This window comes from Denticeps clupeoides, chromosome 2, assembly GCF_900700375.1.
Source record: "Denticeps clupeoides chromosome 2, fDenClu1.1, whole genome shotgun sequence".
NCBI classification, from domain to species: domain Eukaryota; kingdom Metazoa; phylum Chordata; class Actinopteri; order Clupeiformes; family Denticipitidae; genus Denticeps; species Denticeps clupeoides.
In genome coordinates this window covers 25,851,904-25,873,020 of record NC_041708.1, presented here as the reverse complement: position 1 = coordinate 25,873,020, position 21,117 = coordinate 25,851,904, and the positions used below count along the sequence as shown (strand labels likewise).

Genomic DNA, 21,117 nt, shown 5'->3' with positions numbered 1-21,117 from the left:
AGAGCAGGAGATAGAGAGACCGACCTGCAGCTGGAGAAATGTGGATGGGCCAGGGACACTTTGGATCCTCACCGGACGTCCTCTAATGGAAAGGCGCCTTATCACCGCGCCCAGGATTTCAATGAATATGAAATCAGCATGCAATATTGCGTTGACTGACTCACGCGGTTCTCCTCAGCGATGTCGACCTGGGTGCTCATTGTTTCTGAAGTCGGTGACTATTTTAAACCAGAAAATCTAGTACCTCTTGAGCTCCTCTGATCACAGCACCGATTAAACAGTGCATCCACCAGAGGGACAAGGTAAAAGCTTCTTGGTGTAACAACCGTGGCAAAATGGAATGACGTAGTTACGTGTGGCGTAAGAAGCAGCATACAGCACACTGGCCAGACTCTCATGCTGCCCTTTAAAGCCTACAACAGTATGTTGGGGGTGTTCTGTGAGTCTGGCAAACTGCTCGGATGCCTAAACATGTCCTTTGGGTGTCCCTTTGAGACAATGCAGCTACAAAACCGAACCTGAAGCAAACTTATTGTTTTAGTTTATGTTGCTGAGTTTAAAATGCAAAATCTTGAGTCTGAAGGTTACAGGGCAAACGTAGGGTGAGGAAACAGGCCCTCGTTACGTTTTCTTAACTAACGGGGATCCGAACAAACCCCTCTTTTTACCTTATTTTGTAATGTTCCTCCATAATGAGGATCTTCACAACAGTCACACATACCTACAAATAAACAGGTTTTTGCATCCTGTCGTGTTAGTTCATTCGCCTCAGAACAATTATCACTTGATGACTGAAATAGAACGGGCCATTCTTTCCGAAACCGAGCGGTTTCTTCTGTGCCATTAGCACCTTTAATGGGGGGGGTTTTATGGTCAGAGGATTTGTGCAAGAAACCAACTCCAGTGGTGCCTTCTGACAAATCTTACTAAACTGTGTTAACAACAGGCCCTCAAAGCATCTAAAAATAAAACCAAAAGGCTTTGAAGAAGCAGACAACAAGAGCGAAACGCCGTCTCACTTTATTCAGCCTTTATGTTCACTTTCTCAAGCGCAACATCAGCAAACAGGAGGAGGACGTTGTAGATAAATATTTATGTTCGCCTTCTCCAGCGTTCTCACTTTTTAATTATTTCAGGCATTCGGCGCCTGAATTTCATCTTAATGAAAGCGGGAGTCTGTGTTTGGGCGTTGGGGAGGTAGCAGCACGAGGCTTCTGGCCGGGCTCTTTGATGTCTCTCATGTTACACCTTCAGAGCTTTGAAGACTTTTTTTTTTTTTTTTACATTTGGAATCGTGCTGAGAAGACCCCTGCCCCAAACCTCCATCACCACAACTCTGAGCGATGCCCAGGTTCTGCTGAGGCACTCAGAAATAAAGATGTTGCATCCACCTGTTTGATGAAGTTTTCGCCGTTCATAATTCAAATAGCTGTAGAAACGTTTTCCAAATTTGATCAAATTTAGAAATTGCCTGAAATTGGACAAAAATTAACGCTTAAAAGAATTAAAAGTTGACTGTCAAATTAACCATCAGCCTACGCTTCACTCATTGTTTCCATAGAAACCATGGATATATTTAATATTTAAATTAATCAGCCAAATGAAATTTTTCTTCAATGGGAGTTATTGGCTCATAGCTGAAAAGTTTAATAGAAAGAGAATTACAGGAAAACACACACACCACATACAGTATATACTGTAGATCTGAAGAAAAGTTTCATGTTCACTACCTTTGAGACCTGATAATGAGTCAGATTAAAACTCAGTGCTCTGCAGTAATTATCACTGCATCATGTTTTAAACACATTCAGACAGGCACATTTGCTTAAAATCCCGAATGTATATATTCACTAATCACCACTCTCTCTCTCGCTCACACACACACACACACACACACACACACACACACACACACACACACACACACACACACACACCAGTTTCAGCTCCAGCACTGCTGGGGATTAATTAGTCAACATGTGAGTAATTAGATCCACAGCCATTCTGTCTGCAATACCCCCCACGTTTAAACCCAGAGTAGCCTTGCCCCCTCAGAGTACGAACAGGACAGCCACACACACGCGCACACACACGCACACACACACACACACACACACACACACACACACACACACACACACACACACACACACACACTTCACAGGGCTGGGAGCAGAGAACAGGTTGTTGATTACAGGGTATTACAGAGGGGTTAGACTCCATTGTGCACTGCTTACATACCACATTGCCTTTTAGGCCAAATTTATTAGCCAGTGTTTTAATGGGATTTTTAATTGCACATAATCAGATCTGTTAATTGCCTGACTGGATCTCTTTTGTAGTGGCCAATGCTTTTGTCGATGGCAGGCAATCTGGAGGAACAAGGAGTGAGTCAGGGTAATGAGATAAATGCTGGATGATAAGATGCATAACACAAAAATATAACAATATTAAAAACATATATCAAGGGACAGCATCAAGTGACATTTGTCTTTAATTCCACATCTCTAAATGTGTTCAAATACCAGAGGGTTCCTGGCATTCATATCATGAGAACCTGGATGACCCATGAGAACCTGGATGAAAAGTCAGTGTGTGGATGCCTGAAAAAAAAAAACAAAAGAAAAAAGTGTAGGACTGTAAACCCACCCATTTATTCATATTCATATTTTTGTGAGGACCATCAGTAATAACTATGTAACATGGTGCAGTGGTGGCCCCATAATCAGAAGGTTGCCAGTTCAAATCCCGATCCGCCGAGGTGCCACTGAGGAGCCACTGAGCAAAGCACCGTCCCCACACACTGCTTCCCGGGCGCCTGTCATGGCTGCCCACTGCTCATCAAGGGTGATGGGTTAAATGCAGAGGACAAATTTCACTGTGCGAACCATATGCTGTGCTGCTGTGTATCACATGTGACAATCACTTCACTTCACATGACGTGTAACATGTCAGTATTACCATATTGGCTCATAATAGGTTTTCTTTCTAAAAATAAATTTCATTTGGTCTAGACAAAGAAAAATAATAATAGTAGAAGGCACCAAATATTTGGCTACATTTTTTTTTCAAAATCTTAATGACGATCAAGCCAACATGGTAATTCTGTATAGTACTATCAATGTTAATAATAAATATAACAGTGATAAACAAAATGCCTAGACTGTTCAGGACATAAGGTCAAATCTCTGACATGGTATCCTTTGTATAAGAATGCATCATGAGATGAGGTTCTGAATGAAATTGTTTCGTTGACGTGACCTCAAACCTTGTGAGTTTGTGAGCTCGAATCCCATTTTGGACCTTGTGTGTGTGGAGTTTGCATGTTCTCCACCGTGTTTGTACTTGCTTGCTTTGGATTCTCCAGTTTCCTCCCTCTGTCCAAAGGCATGATATGCTCTGATATGTTCATAGGCGTGAGTAAACGGTGTATGCATGCGTGTGTGTGCTTGGTAGGGGGCTGGCGCCCTGCATCTGGGTGAGTCCCCACCCTGCCTCCCAGTGTCCCACAAATGGGCTCTGGCAGCCACAACCCTAGTAGCACTAATCGGATGTGGAATGTGAACGAGTGAGTTACACAGTATAATATAGTCAAGGGCCCAGACTAGTTTTAATGTCAATAATAATAATGTCAAATGTCTGAAGGGAAATTTTAGAATTTGAACTGCTCCAAAAAGCTGTGACACATGCTTTATGGATTAAAGCATATTAATGTTTCATGAAATATTTTCATTTTTTTTGTATCAGGATGGTAAATCTGATTTCTGATCATTCAATAGTAATGAAGAATTTACATTGGAGACTATAGTATGTATGACATGGTGAAGGAAGAGATCATTTTTTTTTTTTTTTAAAGTCATGTTGCTCACATAGTATCACATACATCCACTTGTCCAGAATTCAGGACTTTATTGAATAATAAAAAATATACACCAGGGAAAATATTTGACTTTTTTTTCCACTTCTTTTCAAAATCAGAGATTCCTCGTTAGGATCCAGGCACCAAAGATCCAAAAGAAAGAAAGCAAAAAAACCCCCAAACAAACAAACAAACAAACAAAAAACAAACAAACAAACAAAGAAAAACCAAAAAACACAGAGGCAGCCAGTTCATTTCTGCAGTAAAGGCAAAGCCCCAATGTCACTTTACTGTCAAAACGGGGAAAAATATGAGTTCAGAGTGGGCAGGACCTTATTTTTTCTTTTTTGACACTTTACTTCTGTGTGTCTGGATAGGCCGGCTTTTCCGTCTCCGTTGATTCTGCTCCAATCTCTGCACTGTAGAGTTCTGCCAGTTTCTGGAATTCAGGACCCCAGTCATCCAGGAAGTTGTAATCCTGGTCAGAGCGCACACCGGCTGACCCCAGGGAGCTGATGGAGCCTGTAGGTGACCCCTGACCCTCATAGGCGTAGGTCTGCAGAGAGTCATACGGTGGCACACTGGTGTCCTGATCAGCTTCATCCAGACGCTGTTTGATGAAATCACGCACATCCAGCTCTGCCTCAGTGTCCAGAGAGGCGGGGCTTCCTCGACCAGGTTGACAGTAGCCGGGTCCATATATCCGGGGGCGGACCCCATCCGGCCGAACGTCCCTCCGGAATTTTAGCTCTTCGGCTGCAGCGGGATTCCGCAACGCTGTGATGTCAAATGCTTCTGTGTCCTCCTCTCCACCTCCCTCATCATCATAGGTAACTACGTTTTCCCGTACATCTTCTTCTGAGATGATGAGTGGCTCTTTTTTACTCCGTCTTAGAGTGATAAAGAGGATTACGATTGCTGTAAGAGAAACAAGACAATCATCATCACAACCAAAACATCCTATAATAGTTACAAAGGTTTAGTGGGGAGGTTGATTAGACGTGCCAACAGTGTTTAGTTGATTATCATTTTAAAAGAGTTAACTACAATACAGCACTATAAAAATTAAGAAAAATTCTTAATTGGCTGCCCACAAAGATGCTAATAGTATTCTGAAGCTGAAGGTTTTACGGAAATAGAAAACGTCATTTATTCCCAAGGTGAGATCATATATAGACAGTTTTTTCCAGTTGGTTATTGTCAAGTATATAGGAATTTCTAACGTAAGCCTTATTGAGGGTACTGAATTAAATTATAAGTAGAAACCTACGGGAGTCAAAAGTGAGTCAAAATGAGGGTCAGTAAAGGGTGAGTATGAAATCCACATTTTTATGAAATATTTAAAATTGTGGTTTACTGCCACAATGTTGAATGGACTATGCAAATGTAATAGGGTTAAACAGTACACAAAAAGGCATGAGAGTCAACAATAAACAGAATATAGATATACATAGTGTAAATGACCCATATAATAGAATGATTTTAGACAGAGAAGGAAATGTAATTTTTACATCCAAACACAGATGAGAATAAAGCAGGTAATCAGAGAATAATGAGACGAGACGAATACAAAGCTCCCATCTGGACCAAGAGCACAAACAGGTTTTGGGGACAATACACATATTTGTAAAGGATAACTCAACAAGCGACACATTTTGCACTATGCAATAATTAATAACGAACAAGTACCTGCATGATATAATTTATATTGATAGAATAAAAACATACTAGAATGCGGCTGTGTAGACAAAACAACCCAATCATGAACATGAAACCGGAATGTAATACAGTGTTGACCTGTATATAAAACAGAGTTTTTTTGTGTGTGTACTGAAAACTATATTTATAGGAAGATAAAAGGGAGATAAGGTATACTGTTGCTTTAAACATCATTGAAATGATAGAACTGAATAAATCTAAATAATCTTGTCAACAATTGAACAACAAATATATAAATCTGATTGTAATTCAGGCAAATAAACAGAATTAAAAAAGTGCATCATTTTAGCGCTATTATGTAACACTAGCAGTCCAGCCAACTGAAAATGTTTGTTACAAAACATTATATTTGGCGCCATCTACTGGTATTGCCTTTTTTAGAACATGCATGTAAAAAAAATGGTATTTGGCCAGTAATTGTGTCATAAACAGCAAATAAATAAATATGAACATATGTACAGCACTAAAACAAAAGTTTTAAATTAGACACTCACAAAGATGCTAATACTATGATGAACACTGCTGAAAAAAAATATTGCTTAGCCCAGTCTTGATAAACACATGCATGGGAGGCTTGTTTGGTAAAAATGAGAATTGCTAATATCAAGCAGGCATTAAGAGCAGAAAAGAGAATTTATTATGTCTTAAAATTTTGCTCAGCAATTGTAGGACCAGCAACTAAAACTCTGGGAAAACGAAAAAGAAAAAATAATAATGTGATAGCACTTCGGAACAAAAAGATCAGAAATGTCCATGGCTGAGAGTGATTAAATCAGTGGCATTTCTCTCTCCACCAGAGCGTCTGCCGAATGCTAATGGAAGCCACAGCGGGGGGAATGGCTATGTGCTAATTTAGCATTAATAACATACGCTGCCTGAATACAGTAAAAAGTTCAGCAGGGTGTTGGCAAACAACAAACTAGACTCCCCTCTCTCTTTAATGATGAATTCTACTATGATCTTCAAATTACACGGCGGGGAGCTAGTGGACCAGCATAGAGACCTAAATCAATAACACGTATTAGCCGTCATTAGCATGGGCGCTAATGATCTAGTGAGTGTTGGCGGGCGCACGGCGGGGAGCTTCTTCTCTTGTTAGGCCGAATGACACCAGGACTACGTAGGTACTGGGGCACGACTGGCGATCTGTGGTTTTAACAGTGAGCCGACTCCTTTCGCAAGTGTTTTCGGTACATAGACCTTAATGAGAACTTTCAAATGTCATTAGCCAGTGATTATGACCCATTGAGTCCAAATAAATCTTACGTAAGGCTTATTTGTCTGACAGGCCAACAAAATGGCTGGCCCCAGGAGGCGAATCATGGAGTAGCAGGAAATTAACTTTAGGCCTAATGGCATTTCCAGCGATGCTGACGTGCTTGGTTGACTGTTGATGCACTATTTAAAATGACGCAGCTACAACTATGACAAATTTAAAAGCAAGTTATGAAAGAGATGTCGCCGTAATGTATTCGCTTCAGAAGCAGACTTTTTTTTTTTATTTCAGCCTACTGTGTTACAAAACAATTAGCAAAACTAAGCAGGGTGAAAAGCGAAATATTATTCCAGCTGAAAAGCACTGATAAAAAGACATGATCTCTGTTCTGTCATTTACACGTTCACCGCCAGAGTGACACCCTTTAGTGGTGCTTCTTTATATGGAAATGAACACTGACAACACTTTCCTTCTATTACCATTCAAACTGCAAAATTTGCATTAGACACATTAGATATGATTTTGAAAAAGATTGGTGTGCATACTAGATTGTTGGAATGCATTGGATTGCTTGAATGCATTATTAATATGTGAAAATGTATTGCATTTTAATTTTAGCTTGCCTTTTACATTTTTGGCCAGGGGACAACATATAAAACAAGCCTATTTGGCAATTTCTGGTTCTTTTCCTGTCTTTCCTGCTGATGATAAATGAGCTGAGTTGAATAAAATAAATGAACACGTTAATTCATGAGCATTAGGAAAGGAACCGGTGCGGAGCCTGTCCTATGTCTAATTTTAATAAATATGAATCTATCAGCATGGCTTTGATATTGTGAACAAGGTGGACATGTGATTAGCAGCATTCGGACTAGAACCCGTCCTGTCAGTGATGCTGTAGGCAGCGGGAGGGCAATGCTGGGAGCAGTAGGCAGCACAGCTGCAGTCTCCTATATTTAGCCAGGCAGCTGCCACGGCTCGGCCCTGGGTCTCTTTCTATAGGTGAGCAGGTTATCTCACCGGGGAACAGACGCTCCTCTTATCTGCCTCCCTCTCTGCAGACTACACCCCCCCCCCCCCCCCCCCCCCCCCCCACACACACACACACACACACACTCCCACCCCCACCTGTTTTTTTCTCTCATCTCCCTCTCTCATCTCTCAGCTGGAACCGGAGGAAGTTGGAATGAGTGTGGAGGTGTAGAGACGGCGAGAAAGAGGGAGGAGTAAAGGAAGGCGAGGGAGTGCAAGAGAGAGAGAGAGATATGGGTTTTCTAAATGTGCTTTGATAAATATGTTTACAATTAGTGGTGCCAATCAGCTAAAAAAAAGTTCTCCCAATAGGATTCCATTAATCTTGACTGCTTCTGTTTTCTGGAAGATGAAACAAACACATATGTGGTCCTTGAACAAAGGAATGCATGACTAGTGCATCATATAACATTGTGGTTTGGATGATTTATGAACATTGTTTGGCCATAATAAGCGGTAAACTATTCAGTGAATTCTAACAATCAAGTTCAAGCTTTTCATTTTTGCATGGATTTTGCAACACTTTCATGTGCTACATCTTTTCAATAATAGCAGCTTAAGCGAAATAATGAGCACTGGAATGTGTTCCCAAATAAGAGGATATGATCATTTCGCATGAAAAACTAAATAAGGAATGAAGTTTCAAGATGAATCCTTAAGCTCTAGCACCTTTTAAACCGGCAACACAAATTTAAATTATTTTCCAATAGCTGGTCCACTAGTTTTAATGTTGTCTTCTGTTTTGCCACAGGCACAATTGCCACATTTACTTCTCTCCTTGTCTGTTATTCTCACCCCCTCCGCGCGCCTCCAGACGGGGTTCTGCGTATCTGTGGCACAGACTGATGGGTGATATTAATATGCATCCCCTTCACGCTCCGGCGTGCAAAGACACCCACACGCGAGCGCACACCCATTCAGACGCACACAGGACTGCCCCCGCGCTCTTTCATTTCAACGAGGGGAATTCGGTTTGTATTTACCCTTGGCCCCTGAATCTGCTGTTCAATGTTAACTCTCTCTCACACACACACACACACACACACACACACACAAGCAACTAAACACAATATGCCTACAGTGCTGGATGCCTTTTGACTGAGGAAGCCGAGTCCGGTTAGCACATCCGTAGTGTGAGCGTGAGCGGTTCTCACAGCCTGGATGTGGATGAAATGGCATGAGAGAAATACTTTGTTGTTCTGTTACATTCATTATTAATAATAACACAATAGACAATTTCCATCATGTGTCAGGAGTGGAGGCGGCACGCCAACTCAAGTGATGTTTTTATTACATTTTTTTTTGGTTTTACTCATTAAACTATAATAGTTTATACATGACAAAGGTGAAAACTGTGCAACAGCAATCTAATTTGATTATCTCCTGTTAGCAAACACACATTTCCTGGTCTGGGCATAATTAGCTTCTTTTTGCGATCTTTGTAAACAGGATGCAATCATGCGCTTTGAAACATTCAAAAGCAAATTACTGAAAGGATCTGGAAATTGGGTTTGGCAGGAATTACCTTATCCAATAAAAAAAAAAAATAATCCATTGTTATTTCTGCCTTTTTGTGAGAAGCAGTGCGGCTGTGACTAGAGATTCTGTAAAATAACAGGCCCCCTGAGCGTCGCAGCAGTAGAAGAGGGGCAAACTGTGGAAGGTCAGAGGTTAAAGGCCACTCACACAGCAGGATGAGCACACACAGCAGGATGGCGATGAGGGCTCCGGTGCTCAGGCCCGCAGACAGCAGGAACGCCTCGCTCTGGCACGTCTTGGTCCGGCCGCCGCGCTGGCACGGGCACACCCTCAGCGTCAGCGTGCTGGTGCCGCTCAGGGAGGGCTCGCCGCCGTCGTGCACCACGATGGGTAGAGAGTACAGCTCCTGCGCCAGGCGGCTGAACCGCCGTCGCCGGGCAACGATGCTGGCTGTGCTGTCTGGAGGGGAGGGAGAGGCAGAGTAATGGGTTCGAGAAAGTGAGGGAGACTGCTCGTCAGGTCTTAATTAGCTTGGTTTATGTGCTGGGGTAAATGCGACCCTTTTCTTTTGGCAGCGCGGTCACGCTCCTTCCGACCCACGATGGGGAGAAATGGCTGTTTGAGGACCCTGCAGAGCTTCATCAAATAGGCTTTTAATGCCAGAATAAAAGCCGGCACTCTGTTGCTTTTAGAGCCGCATCTGAATAGTCTGGCTAATGCTGCAAGCCGAACGACGTCAAAACCAAGCCTGTTAACCTCTACATTACACACATGAGCAATCTGCACCCACTCTCGCTCGCTGTTTTTTCTTATTCAGGGCTAATACAGTTCTGTAAAATAAAAATGCTATAGAGAGTCCATTGAAAGTGTGCAGCTTCTATGTTCATTATTAGCCATTCACATGGAATCATTATCTATTCACACTGACAACGTTCAAGTAATGGCCAATGGCTTTAAGCCTAATGAGTAGTGCATGTTCAAAGTCATTGCATCGCTGTACATGTTGACACTATACTACTTTCGGATTTGTGATTCACTTTCATCCTGACTGGCCAATTGGGTCTACTAAATATAAAATACCAGGTCCCCACAAAACAACTGCCGATTGCTGATCAGTTGGCCGATTTGGATCCAGAATCGGTGCTAAAATTGTCTGAATGAGTCAATAGAGTCTTCTTATCAGCTGGAGAAAAATTCAGATCCCTCCACCCATCCCCTTGTCTGACACATGCAAACTCAAACAACTGGAGCTAGAAAAAAAAAAAAGCCATGAAGGAAAACGCAGCATGGTCCTCGCTGGAATCAGAACCCTCTGTAGTGATGATGGGGAGTTTATCCCAGTCACGTGATCACACACAAAGATGAGAAAAGCCCCCACTGGGGTTTGAACACTCCATGGTGTCTGTACAATTCACACTATTGGGCAGCTATTGGCGTGAAGAGAGTCTGTAATGGTGCACACACACACTCACACACACTCATTAGATACTTCAACATTCTGAACTGCTTCTGGCATCTGACTATACAAAGTCAAACTCCCCACTGCGAAGCGCGCATTGCTCTGCTGTTCTGTGCTGCACATCTGATGTAATGATGTAGATAAATTGGATTTAATTGGATAGAAGATTTCTCTGCAGAGACACCCGACGCAGGCTCTGCATACATGAACGTAGCTTGAATCTGCATGGTTCACATGCACAGAAATTCACGGCTCAGAAATTGCACACACGCCTCCAGCATCCATACAAGCGTCATGCCGATGTCACAGAGGAACGTGCAAACATATTTTATTTATTTATTTTTCTTCCCTGGCAGGACTCTGGCACCATGATGAATGAGTCCTAATAAAAAAAAAAATGTAATGGCTCTCTAGCCACGTGGGTCCTATGCACATTCTCCCACACATATGCACACACCCGGCTTGCAATGTCCAGTGACACACACATGCCCTTCACTCCAAGCCTCCTGTACGACTAATTATAATGACTGACAGCTGAAGAGCTCCATCTGTTAATAACTTACAGTAGCAAACTTATCATCAACAAAGAAAGGGCAACAGACAAAGTACTTGGTGAGAGGAGGGAGAGAATTGGAGCACACATTCCATTTATTAGGACTAGAGATAACAATTAGGAAAATACTCTTACATTTATTAATCGAGTCATCCTTTTTTTGTGTTTGTGGTTTTTATCCCAATCATCTGTATGCATTTATCAGGTGTTGTACATTACATAGGAGGAGTACTTTAACCTAATACTGAGACCCCGTTATTCCTTTAGATTATATTTAGCTGTAATTTGCAAAAATTACAATCGGTAGTTACCGGCAGGAACTCCTGATCAGGCAGATTTATATTTTTACCTGCTTCAGAATCAGATACTAAACTCCTGGCCGTGTTCCTTATTATTACATTCATTTAATGGAAATGAAAATGAATGAATGTCATTGTCAGCAGCAGCCTGAATAAATAAATATATTTGAATAAAGGTGATAATGTCTACTAGGCCGCAAATTGTAAATGCCGGGGAATGATATGCCATGATATGTTTTCTCTAAAGATAATCCAGCACCTCAATGAAGGTAATTAAAGCTATCTGTTAATTTTATGTATGCATACAGGAAAGTGAAGGTGTCACAACCATCTGGCACGACGAGGCAGGTGAACGGAGATGATGAGAAGAGTTGATGAGGAAGAAGGACTCATTCGCACGATGTCACGAAACCGGGGATTAATTGATGAACAGGACAGGGGAGACATCCGGCAACTGGTGAACATGTAACATAACAAAGACACGACGGTGAACCGAAACAAACAGGGCAGCTATATACAATTTAAACACAGGTGAAAATGATTAGTTAACATTACACGTGAAGAATGCGAAACTCCCCCTTTCCGGACTGGATCATGACAGTCTTTCTGTCATTGCATGTCGGTTTTCTCTCTTTTCATGCTCTTGTCAAGCCAAAAAGATAATGGAGTTACTCAGGACACACACAGACACAAACCATTCACTCAAATTGTTGGGCAATTTAGAGTCACTAATTAGCTTAGCTGTCTTTCTTTTGGACGATGGGAGGAAACTGGAGAGCTAGAATGAATCCCAGACCAACAAGGGGAGAGCAGGTGAACTCCGCACACAGAAGGCTTGAATCGAGATTCGAACTGAAGACCTTTGACGTGTGAGGGCAGGTGACAACCTGCCATGCCACAGTGCAGCCCCATGTCCTGAAATAGTCTTGACATGTGAAATACATTTTCTATATAACAATAGTAATTGGCAACCATCAAGAGACATGCACTCTCATTGGCCAACCACTCCGTGAAAATGAGATGCCCTCTAATTGGTATGCATGCTGCATTAAAATGTAAATTAGATCTTCTGAGCATTAGACACACACCTGCTAAAGGTTTGCAATACAGTCACTCAGCATCTGCCTGTCACACCTTCGCCCATACAGTAAAACTCCAATTTGAAAACTGAGACAGCACCTTTTCTCATTCACAATGCTGTATTCAAAGTGTGTATGAATTTGTGACCCAGCATTAACTTTTTTTTATGGTCAGTTTAGGGCTGCTCAAGACCTAATGTTAAAAATTACCTAGGTAGAATGGACTGCCTACATAAATATAGATCAGCCAATTATCAGCAGCAATTGTTCTTGAGTTCCAGTGTACGCCATGTCTGTCACTTTAAACTGTTAATTCATTAGTAGAAAACCCCTATGAAATTATCTTAGCACAGCGGAAAACAGTTGAACGGATTAAAGAAGAAATAAGACCAGTTGGGTATCTGGTGGATTTGTCCACATGAATATTTGACAATTTCATATTTATTTAGGTTAGGCATGCATCTGATGTGCATGTATGTTGGCGGTGCTTGTATATGTGACCTGTTTGTATTATTATATTTTCAGAAGTGACTGCGTGATTGCCCAGCAGCCTCACAGATTGATGCTTCATGTTGGACGTGTCACACAGACATGCGAGTCTCTGTCTTCAAAAGGAGCTTTGCTCTCACGTCATCTGCACTTGTTAAAGCTTTTGTATGTGTCTATGCATGTATGTGTGTATGAGTGTATAGTGTGTGTGTGTGTGTGTGTGTGTGCGTGTGTGTGTGTCTGTACAAATTGCAAGAGTTGCACATGAAGCTCTGGGTCTTCAGGGAAATGACGTGGAATGCTTTTCACACGTTTAGACAAGAACTCACTTGGGCTTTCAAGAGGGAGACCATGAGACAGATCGAGAGAGGCGATTGTTACGTAACTCCAGTGTTTTCTCTCATCATTAATGAATCATCCTTCAACTGGAAGCTAAGTTTAGCCGCCACAGCTACACCCCAGGCACAGCATGGTGCAGTGTAGCAAGCCAGGTGAGGCCTGCAGCAGATAGGAGGTTTCATTGCGGCAGAGCCAGACAAGATTCTAGAACTGGAGCAGAACTCTGGCTGCATGAGAGATAATCCTGCCACTTTGTAGTGTATAACATTTTTTTCAGTTAATTGCACAATATTAAGAAATCAATTAATATACATTCGATTAACACTACACTCTTTGGACACTTTCTAATCTAATAGGATGGAAATCAATTTATCAGTTGTCAATTGGAACTTTGATTCAAATGTAATCAATAGTATAAATAACAGAGAACAGTTTGCCAAAAATAACATGTCCAAACCTGCTCCAACCCCAGAACACTCTCTCGTCCCCCTCCCCTGAGTATAAGGGTTTGTCAGTGTCTGAGTATCATGTCGCTTGTAGCCACAGGCTTCCTGGGAAGTCCCCAATCTCATAGTTTGCACTTGCCGTTATCTCTCTTGCACTTTCGGGTTGTGGGTTCCTCATCATGTTCCCTTCTCAGGTCCCTTCAGCACGGATAGGGATCAGCACTAGTGTAATGAGTGTCAGAAATGGCTTGTTGTGTCTCATACTCTTCCCTATTTAAGCCCCCTGTGATCTGGAGTCTACAGAGCTGTTCTCCAACCTGAGGTGTATCCTGTGAACCTTGTGTTACCATACTGGTTTGTGTTCCCTGCGATAAGTGTGTTTGTGACTTTTACCATACAGGCTCATGAGTAAGCATGGAAGTGTGTTTGGGACTGGTCGCCAAAGACCTGGGACATTTTCTCCTCATTCTTCAAGGCGTAAGACTGGACAAGGTGATGAGCAGTCCTGCTCTCCAGGACACTGCAGCTCCCAAGGTTACCTCTGTCAGCACGAGGCATGGTGAACTGTTTCCTCTCATTGTTGGTTTTGGCTGTTCGCCTTAAATAAACTCTGGTTTGTTTTTCCCGCATCCCTTCTTCGTCCATCTTTTATTCCCCACACCTCTGGCGTAACATGTATAATGGTGAATACTGCTTTGGTGTTTCTCACAGAACCAGATTGTTTTAGTGGCAGTTCACTTGTATTAAATAATATTGAATACAAATTGCTTTGGGTGCAGTAATTAGTTTCCTGTCTTTGAGTGCCTAAGATAAATACTTACTTATCTTGTTTGATCTAAATTATGTACACAAGATAAATGAAAACTTATTTAAATCCTGTGTATGTTGGTGGGATTCATACCTTAATTTAAATCCTCTAAATATAGGTGATGTTAGGTTTTAAGAGTTAGGAATCAAACAGCTGACTTGAGGGATGAACAAGCCCAGTGTGCAAGTGACACTAGTTTTTCATTCAACTATTATGAATGGTGAGAAATAACCACTTTTTAAAGACCTGTTTAGTTGCCGTTGTGCAATGAAATAATAATTTGAGGCATGTTATAAATTAAAAGGATCTAATATTTTTTAATGTTTTATGAAAGCGGGCTCTAGCAGACAAAATAACACCATAGAGCATTTTAAATTGTCCACCTCTAAAACCAACCTTATTTTAACAGGCTGTAGCCCATCTGTCTGCGGTTAGTCAGCCACCCACGACACCATCCATCATTGGTCAGAGACTGACCACTGCGTACCATGTAGTATCCACACTATCTGGCAGTGGGATGAGGGTGAAGTGTTGGCACGGATGGAGCAGTAGGCTTTTTTTACATTGGTGTCACTGCAGGATAGAAAGTGCTCCAGCCCCCCTTAAAAATGTCCAACCAGCAGCTCTCCTGCGGTAGCATCTTGGCTAGACCACTGTGAACAATTTCACTCTGAACCTTGGCAGTTTATGTATATAAATAACGTGCCTGAAAGAAAATTGAACAGTGTGTGCAGGTGATTTGAACTAGTCAAGCACAATGTTAATTTTCTGCAGGCAATACTGAACACAGCACTTTTAAGGACCTCAATTATCATGTGGAGATGTTCTTCTAAAAATCAAAGCCATGGATACAGCAGCTCAAAATGAGAAACTTTATTTATTTTAATAATCTTTGTATCATTAAATGTGAGCAACAATGAAATCTGAGCATCTGCAGAACAGATATACACCCACCCACCCACAAAACTCTCTCTGATAGACCTGAGAAGTACATCAGTGACGTGCAACGTTAATTAAAATTCCTAAATGTCAAAGCGCCCGCGTGACATTGTGACTCTGGGCGCGGCTGATTAACTGCATTAATAAAAGGTCTCCCGGCTTGGACGGGGGAAGGCGGCTGAAGAAATCAACTGATCTCTGAAATCAACTGGGCCGTTTAGAGATCTGAGCCAAGGCTTAATTGCCTGTGAAAAGCAAATGTCATCGGGATGGCGCTGCTGAAACTGGGGACGATCAAGGCAGAACTTAATTTTGTGTGTTAATAGTTTTCTTAGTCTGGATCCCAACCTATTTTATCAGAAAAAAAAGAAAGTTTAGTTTTGAAGTTCTCCGAAGTGAATCATAGATCCTAAAAAATTAACACATCCCAGTAAGGCCAGACTGGAGACTAATCTGCATGCATAAGCGGTGGGTAAAGAGTGGGCAAAGAGCCTTAATCCTGCAGACAGCTCAGGGTTTACAATGGGATTAGGCCGATGTGAGCCAGAGGTCTGAGGTCACGTCAGAACAGACAGTTATTTTCTCATGTTTGGATACTCAGATCACGACCATGATTACATATTTTGTGTGTGAATTTACATTATTTTCTAATGGAGATGCACGGCTGCCAGACATGCCAAGTCTCTCGCACATTGGTAGTGGCTCTCTGATGCCCACAAATTGAATAAAATATCCTGGAAACTAGAGCAAGCAAACAAGAGCATGCATGCAAGACAGCTAAATAATATGAACATGGTACTAAGTAATCCTATCAGATTTTAGTGCAGGCAGGCTTTTTTTAAACTTATTGAGGACTGAAGTTATGATCACTTTGAAAACTGATGACTCATCAGTTTTGTTGAGCCTGATTGTAGAGGGAGAAAATATAAAATGTATAACACATTTCACCTGAGACTACAGGTATAATTAAATGGTTTTGTAGGTTAATAAGTTGTTTATTATTGCGGGAGTCTTCAATGCCAGTCTGCCAAATTGTGAAAAAAAAGAGAAAAACGATTGAAAAATTTAATCGTTTGATTTGGGAAAATACATTTGTGGTAATTTTTTTTTTACCTATCACCCAGCGCCATCTCTAAATTACCCTATTCTAATTTTTTCACCATTCCTGTAGTCTGACTGGGTACATTATCCTGCTGAAAGATGGCATTGCCATTAGAGGATAATTTCCTTTAAATGTCATTTATATTTACAGCATTTGGCAGACACTTTTATCCAGAGCGACTTACATTAGAACCAGTGGTCTTTTACTCTACTGTTATGCAGTCACCGATCATTTTAACAGGGTTTTGAATGTGCCTCAATCAGTCTGATTTAAAAAAAAAAACATTAAAATGTTTATATTAGTGAAATCATTTTTCACAACTTAAAACGTCAGGGAATCCAGACAGTTTAAGATGTCTGTTTGACTGCTGAAAGTTCACCAAGTATACAGCGGCTGTCCTTGGTGCTGACCCTGTTACTGTTAGACTTTTAATGGGAGAGATGTATTTAAATAATGAAGCTTGATGCCAATAACATCAAAGCAGGTTTTGGAGAATGCCGCTCTATTTATTTATAGATCTTTTCAACCCTTTTCCTTTGTCTGTCATTAAAAACAATATGAAATTTAAATATTTGTTAAAATACCCCGCTGATGTAGGGAAGCTTGCCAGCAAATAAATACATAAATAGATAAATAAATAAAATCGATTTTTTGAAAGAAGGCATGGAAAAACTAAATGCAGGCAGAAGAACTGCAGAACAAAAAAAAGGTTCTCCACAGCTGTGGACCAGGATTTTGTTTCCGCTAAGGCATTTAAAAAGAAATCGGAAAAATAATTTAATTTATAAAAGGGGAACATCTCTTCTGTAGCTGTCTCAGAGTTTAATTATGATTAGTAGCTTATCGGAGAAAAAAAAACAAAACAAGGCATAATCAAAAATTAAATAATTTCATGTAGGCGGAGTCAATTTGAGGACATGGACGGACTTCTGAGTGCAGTGCTTATCGCAGCTCGTTAAATCCTCGACCATTATCTTCAGTTTAGCATGCTGTCAGAGCCAAAGTGAAAGTTGCGCTTTGAGCCTACTTCCTGGATCACAAACATACAAATCAACATAAACAAACAAACAAACAAACAAACAAACAAACAAACAAAAATTCCACTAAAGCACAACACGGCCCATTCAAAAGAGTGACCGCCGGTGCATCCCTTCTGTGCAAGCCAAGTCTAGAGCCACATTAATTACAGCCGCTCGTACCGGCAGAGAGGACAGCCCGTGGCCTTCAGACCTGCGGGAGGTCAGCTGAGTGGCTACAGAGAAGCAAGCCAGGGGACAAGGACACATCGAGGGAAGTCGGGAGGTGGAGAGGAGCAACAGTGCACCAGTGCAATAATAACACTTACAATTAAAATTTCTTTTTTTTTTTTTTTTATTTCTTTTTGCTTTTATTATTTTACCCTGATCTGTTGATTTGTTACTTTTCAAACTGTATTTTTAAATGGCCGCCTTCACGTCTCCTGTTGCACTTTGGGGTTGCCACAAAATAATTTTATTGTAATTCACGATAACAATAGCGAGCTTGATTCCTGAAGAAAATGAAGCTGTTTATGCGAGTGTGCATGTGTTTGTGTGTATGCACACACTCTGTACATAAAGTAAATCCTCAGAGCTCTTTATGGTCCTTTATGGTCCCTCTCACTCTGAGAGCAACATGGTTGGAATCAAGTCTTTTACTGGAATGAGAAGAACACATCTGCTTTATGGACGCTGGAGAGCTTTTATTAACTCTCCAAGCCACAAAGACCCAAACACACTTGTCAATGTGAACTTTTGAGATTTTTTGAAATCTTTCTGGATAAATGAGCATACAAATAAAGTTAATTATAACCATCAGCACAAGCCCTCACTGAGAGAAACTAATACCAGAATACTAATGCATCTGGTTTGTAACATTTATATTTTTTATACTCATTACACATACTACACAGTGAATATATTGGAAGACATTTTCCCCTCAGTCATTAACAGTTGTTATTGTAACAAAATGATCAAATATTGATTTACCTGCTTTACTATGTATTATTGCAGGAGCTTTTTAATTCACAGTATTTCACTTTATTATTTATAATTTGTGTTTTCCACATTGAATTAGACCGTTTCTGTGCATTATTTAAAAACAAAATTATATACAAGGATTATTTTTCTTTTACGCATCCTTTCTCTGCTCTGCAAATATGCATCTATATTATTAAAAAAGAGACAACTGTGTTCATGTGTGTGTGTGTGTGTGTGTGTGTGTGTGTGTGGGCAGGTTGACATTGCTGCGTCTCTCCTGCACGTTGGGATGAAGGTATTGCAGAGTGTGCCCTTTACCTCCGGCACACGTCTTCGGCTGGACCTGTGTTTGGACGTGCTCAGAAATATCGCTCCACTAATTACCCTGACATTTCTGAAAGGACGTAGAAGCAGTGGCGCCACGGAGGCCCGTCTGCCACGCGGATGTGGCGTAATTATCTTTTGCTTCATCGTTTTTGCTGCTCGGTGCCACACTTAACCCCGCCTGTGTCATTGTGAATGGGCTGAAGGCGTTGTGAGATCCCTCACACACACACACACACACACATACATATATATGGTGCAGAAAATAACCCATCTGAGTGAGGCTGGCAGCTCAGGTGAAGGGATTTAATTGGCTGCAAAGCTGAGATTTCCAAAGAACTGGCACTGAAACCCGCATGTTGCTACAGGCGCCCGTGTTTAGCGGGCTTGGCAGACAGGGGTGGATTTTAGGAGAAGGTTTAGTGTGGTGAGCGCTACTTGTCGAGCGTTGCTTGGATAAATAAAATAAATTCTGCTCCACTGCTCGCAATGGGGAGGCAAAGAGGAATCTGTAACGATACAACCTGGCAGCTTATCTCCCATTACTGCATTGATTTTCTCACCTCAACCTCCTCCCTGATTACAGCGCTCAAACCACACCCAGAGTGTCGTCATGGATACTGCACTGGGTTAGAAATTCATCCAAACATGCATATTCTTTGTGTGTGTGTGTGTGTGTCTGTTAATGTTACACACTCCAGACACACACCCCAAATGCCTCACAAAAACACAGATATGGAAGTAGCCTAGTGGGTAACACACTTGATTGTAAACCAGATGACCACAAAGTCACAGGTTTAATCCCCACTTACTACTATACGTCCCTGAGCAAGGCTCTGAGTGTTCCTGACTGTCTCTATGGGGACTGTCTCTGAGACGCAGAGGGCAATGAATTCTGAAGTCATTCTGGAGAAAGGCATCTGATAAATGTTGTAAATATATATATAAACCCATAACTCATGCAACATGTACGCTCACAAGCAATTTATTAAGAGGCTGCTTATACACTTGGTACGTACGCACACTTACAGCCTCTATAAAGCACACAATCAGATACAATCATACACATAATAAATATAACACTCACATGCTCACACCCGCACACATAATGTATTCAGCGAGACGTCATCTTTGCGGCTAAGCCCCCTCTTCAGCCTAACCTCACAGCAACAAGCACCTGAACGACCACTTGAGCCGCCATCGATAGCGCTCTGACTGATGAGAGGGTCAGACCAGCACTGTCAACGCTGATTGATCATCCTCGAGAGCTGCATTGGACCACCAGGAACCCGACAACAACAGCAGGCGAGTAATGGATGAGCAGCGTGAGTGTGTGGTGTACGTGAGACATTTGCATGATGCAGAAGGTGTGTGTTAAGCTAAAACACAAGACTGTGTGTATGCAAGTGTTGGTGAAGAAGGTAAATACCTCCATTGTCTTTGAGGGTGAAGTTGGGGTTGATGGGCATCCAGGAGGGCAGAGAGAAAGAGAAGTGCTGTCCGTTGGCGAAATCATCCTTGTCCACCGCAGAGATGGTCTGGATCACCTGACAGCATTAAAAAAGGTGATTTACTCATATGAGATCTGCTCATTATCTCAGTAACACTGTGGTAAGTGGGCAGGTAATGGTGATGATGCAGCAGTCAACGTTTGCAGACACCAAGATGCGGTGAGATAAGAGATAAGGTAATGATGGTCAATGAACAAGCTGCCAATTTTCCAATTACCAAGTCCAAAAAACAGGTTCAGTTTTCACAAGGCTAAAGCCTTTAAAGGGTCTTCAATGCCCATGTGTGATGAAGACAGCCTTTTTTGTCCATATTTGTACAAGGTTTTTTGGAAACCTTGCAAATGTGAACAGAAGACAATAGTACCACTGGAACTATTCAGTACATTTAACATTTACATTTAAGGCATTTGGCAGACGTTACAGGGACAGTCCCCCTGGAGGAAAGCAGGCTTAAGTGTCTTGTTCAG

The 21,117-nt window shown here is 41.5% G+C and overlaps 1 protein-coding gene across 7 annotated transcripts in view; it reads right to left on the bottom strand.

Annotated features, from left to right (window-relative positions):
• Positions 1-3,892: 3,892 nt before the first annotated feature.
• Positions 3,893-21,117, bottom strand: part of LOC114767330 (cadherin-18-like) — a 194,266-nt gene continuing 177,041 nt past the window's right edge. For all 7 annotated transcript variants that reach the window (XM_028959042.1, XM_028959007.1, XM_028959032.1 and 4 more), the window contains 3 exons: positions 20,569-20,686; positions 9,513-9,764; positions 3,893-4,777 (listed from right to left, as the gene is read on the bottom strand). In XM_028959042.1, the coding sequence (XP_028814875.1) occupies positions 4,215-4,777; positions 9,513-9,764; positions 20,569-20,686 (933 nt within the window). In that variant the 3' untranslated portion in view covers positions 3,893-4,214. The remainder of the gene's footprint in view (positions 4,778-9,512; positions 9,765-20,568; positions 20,687-21,117) is intronic.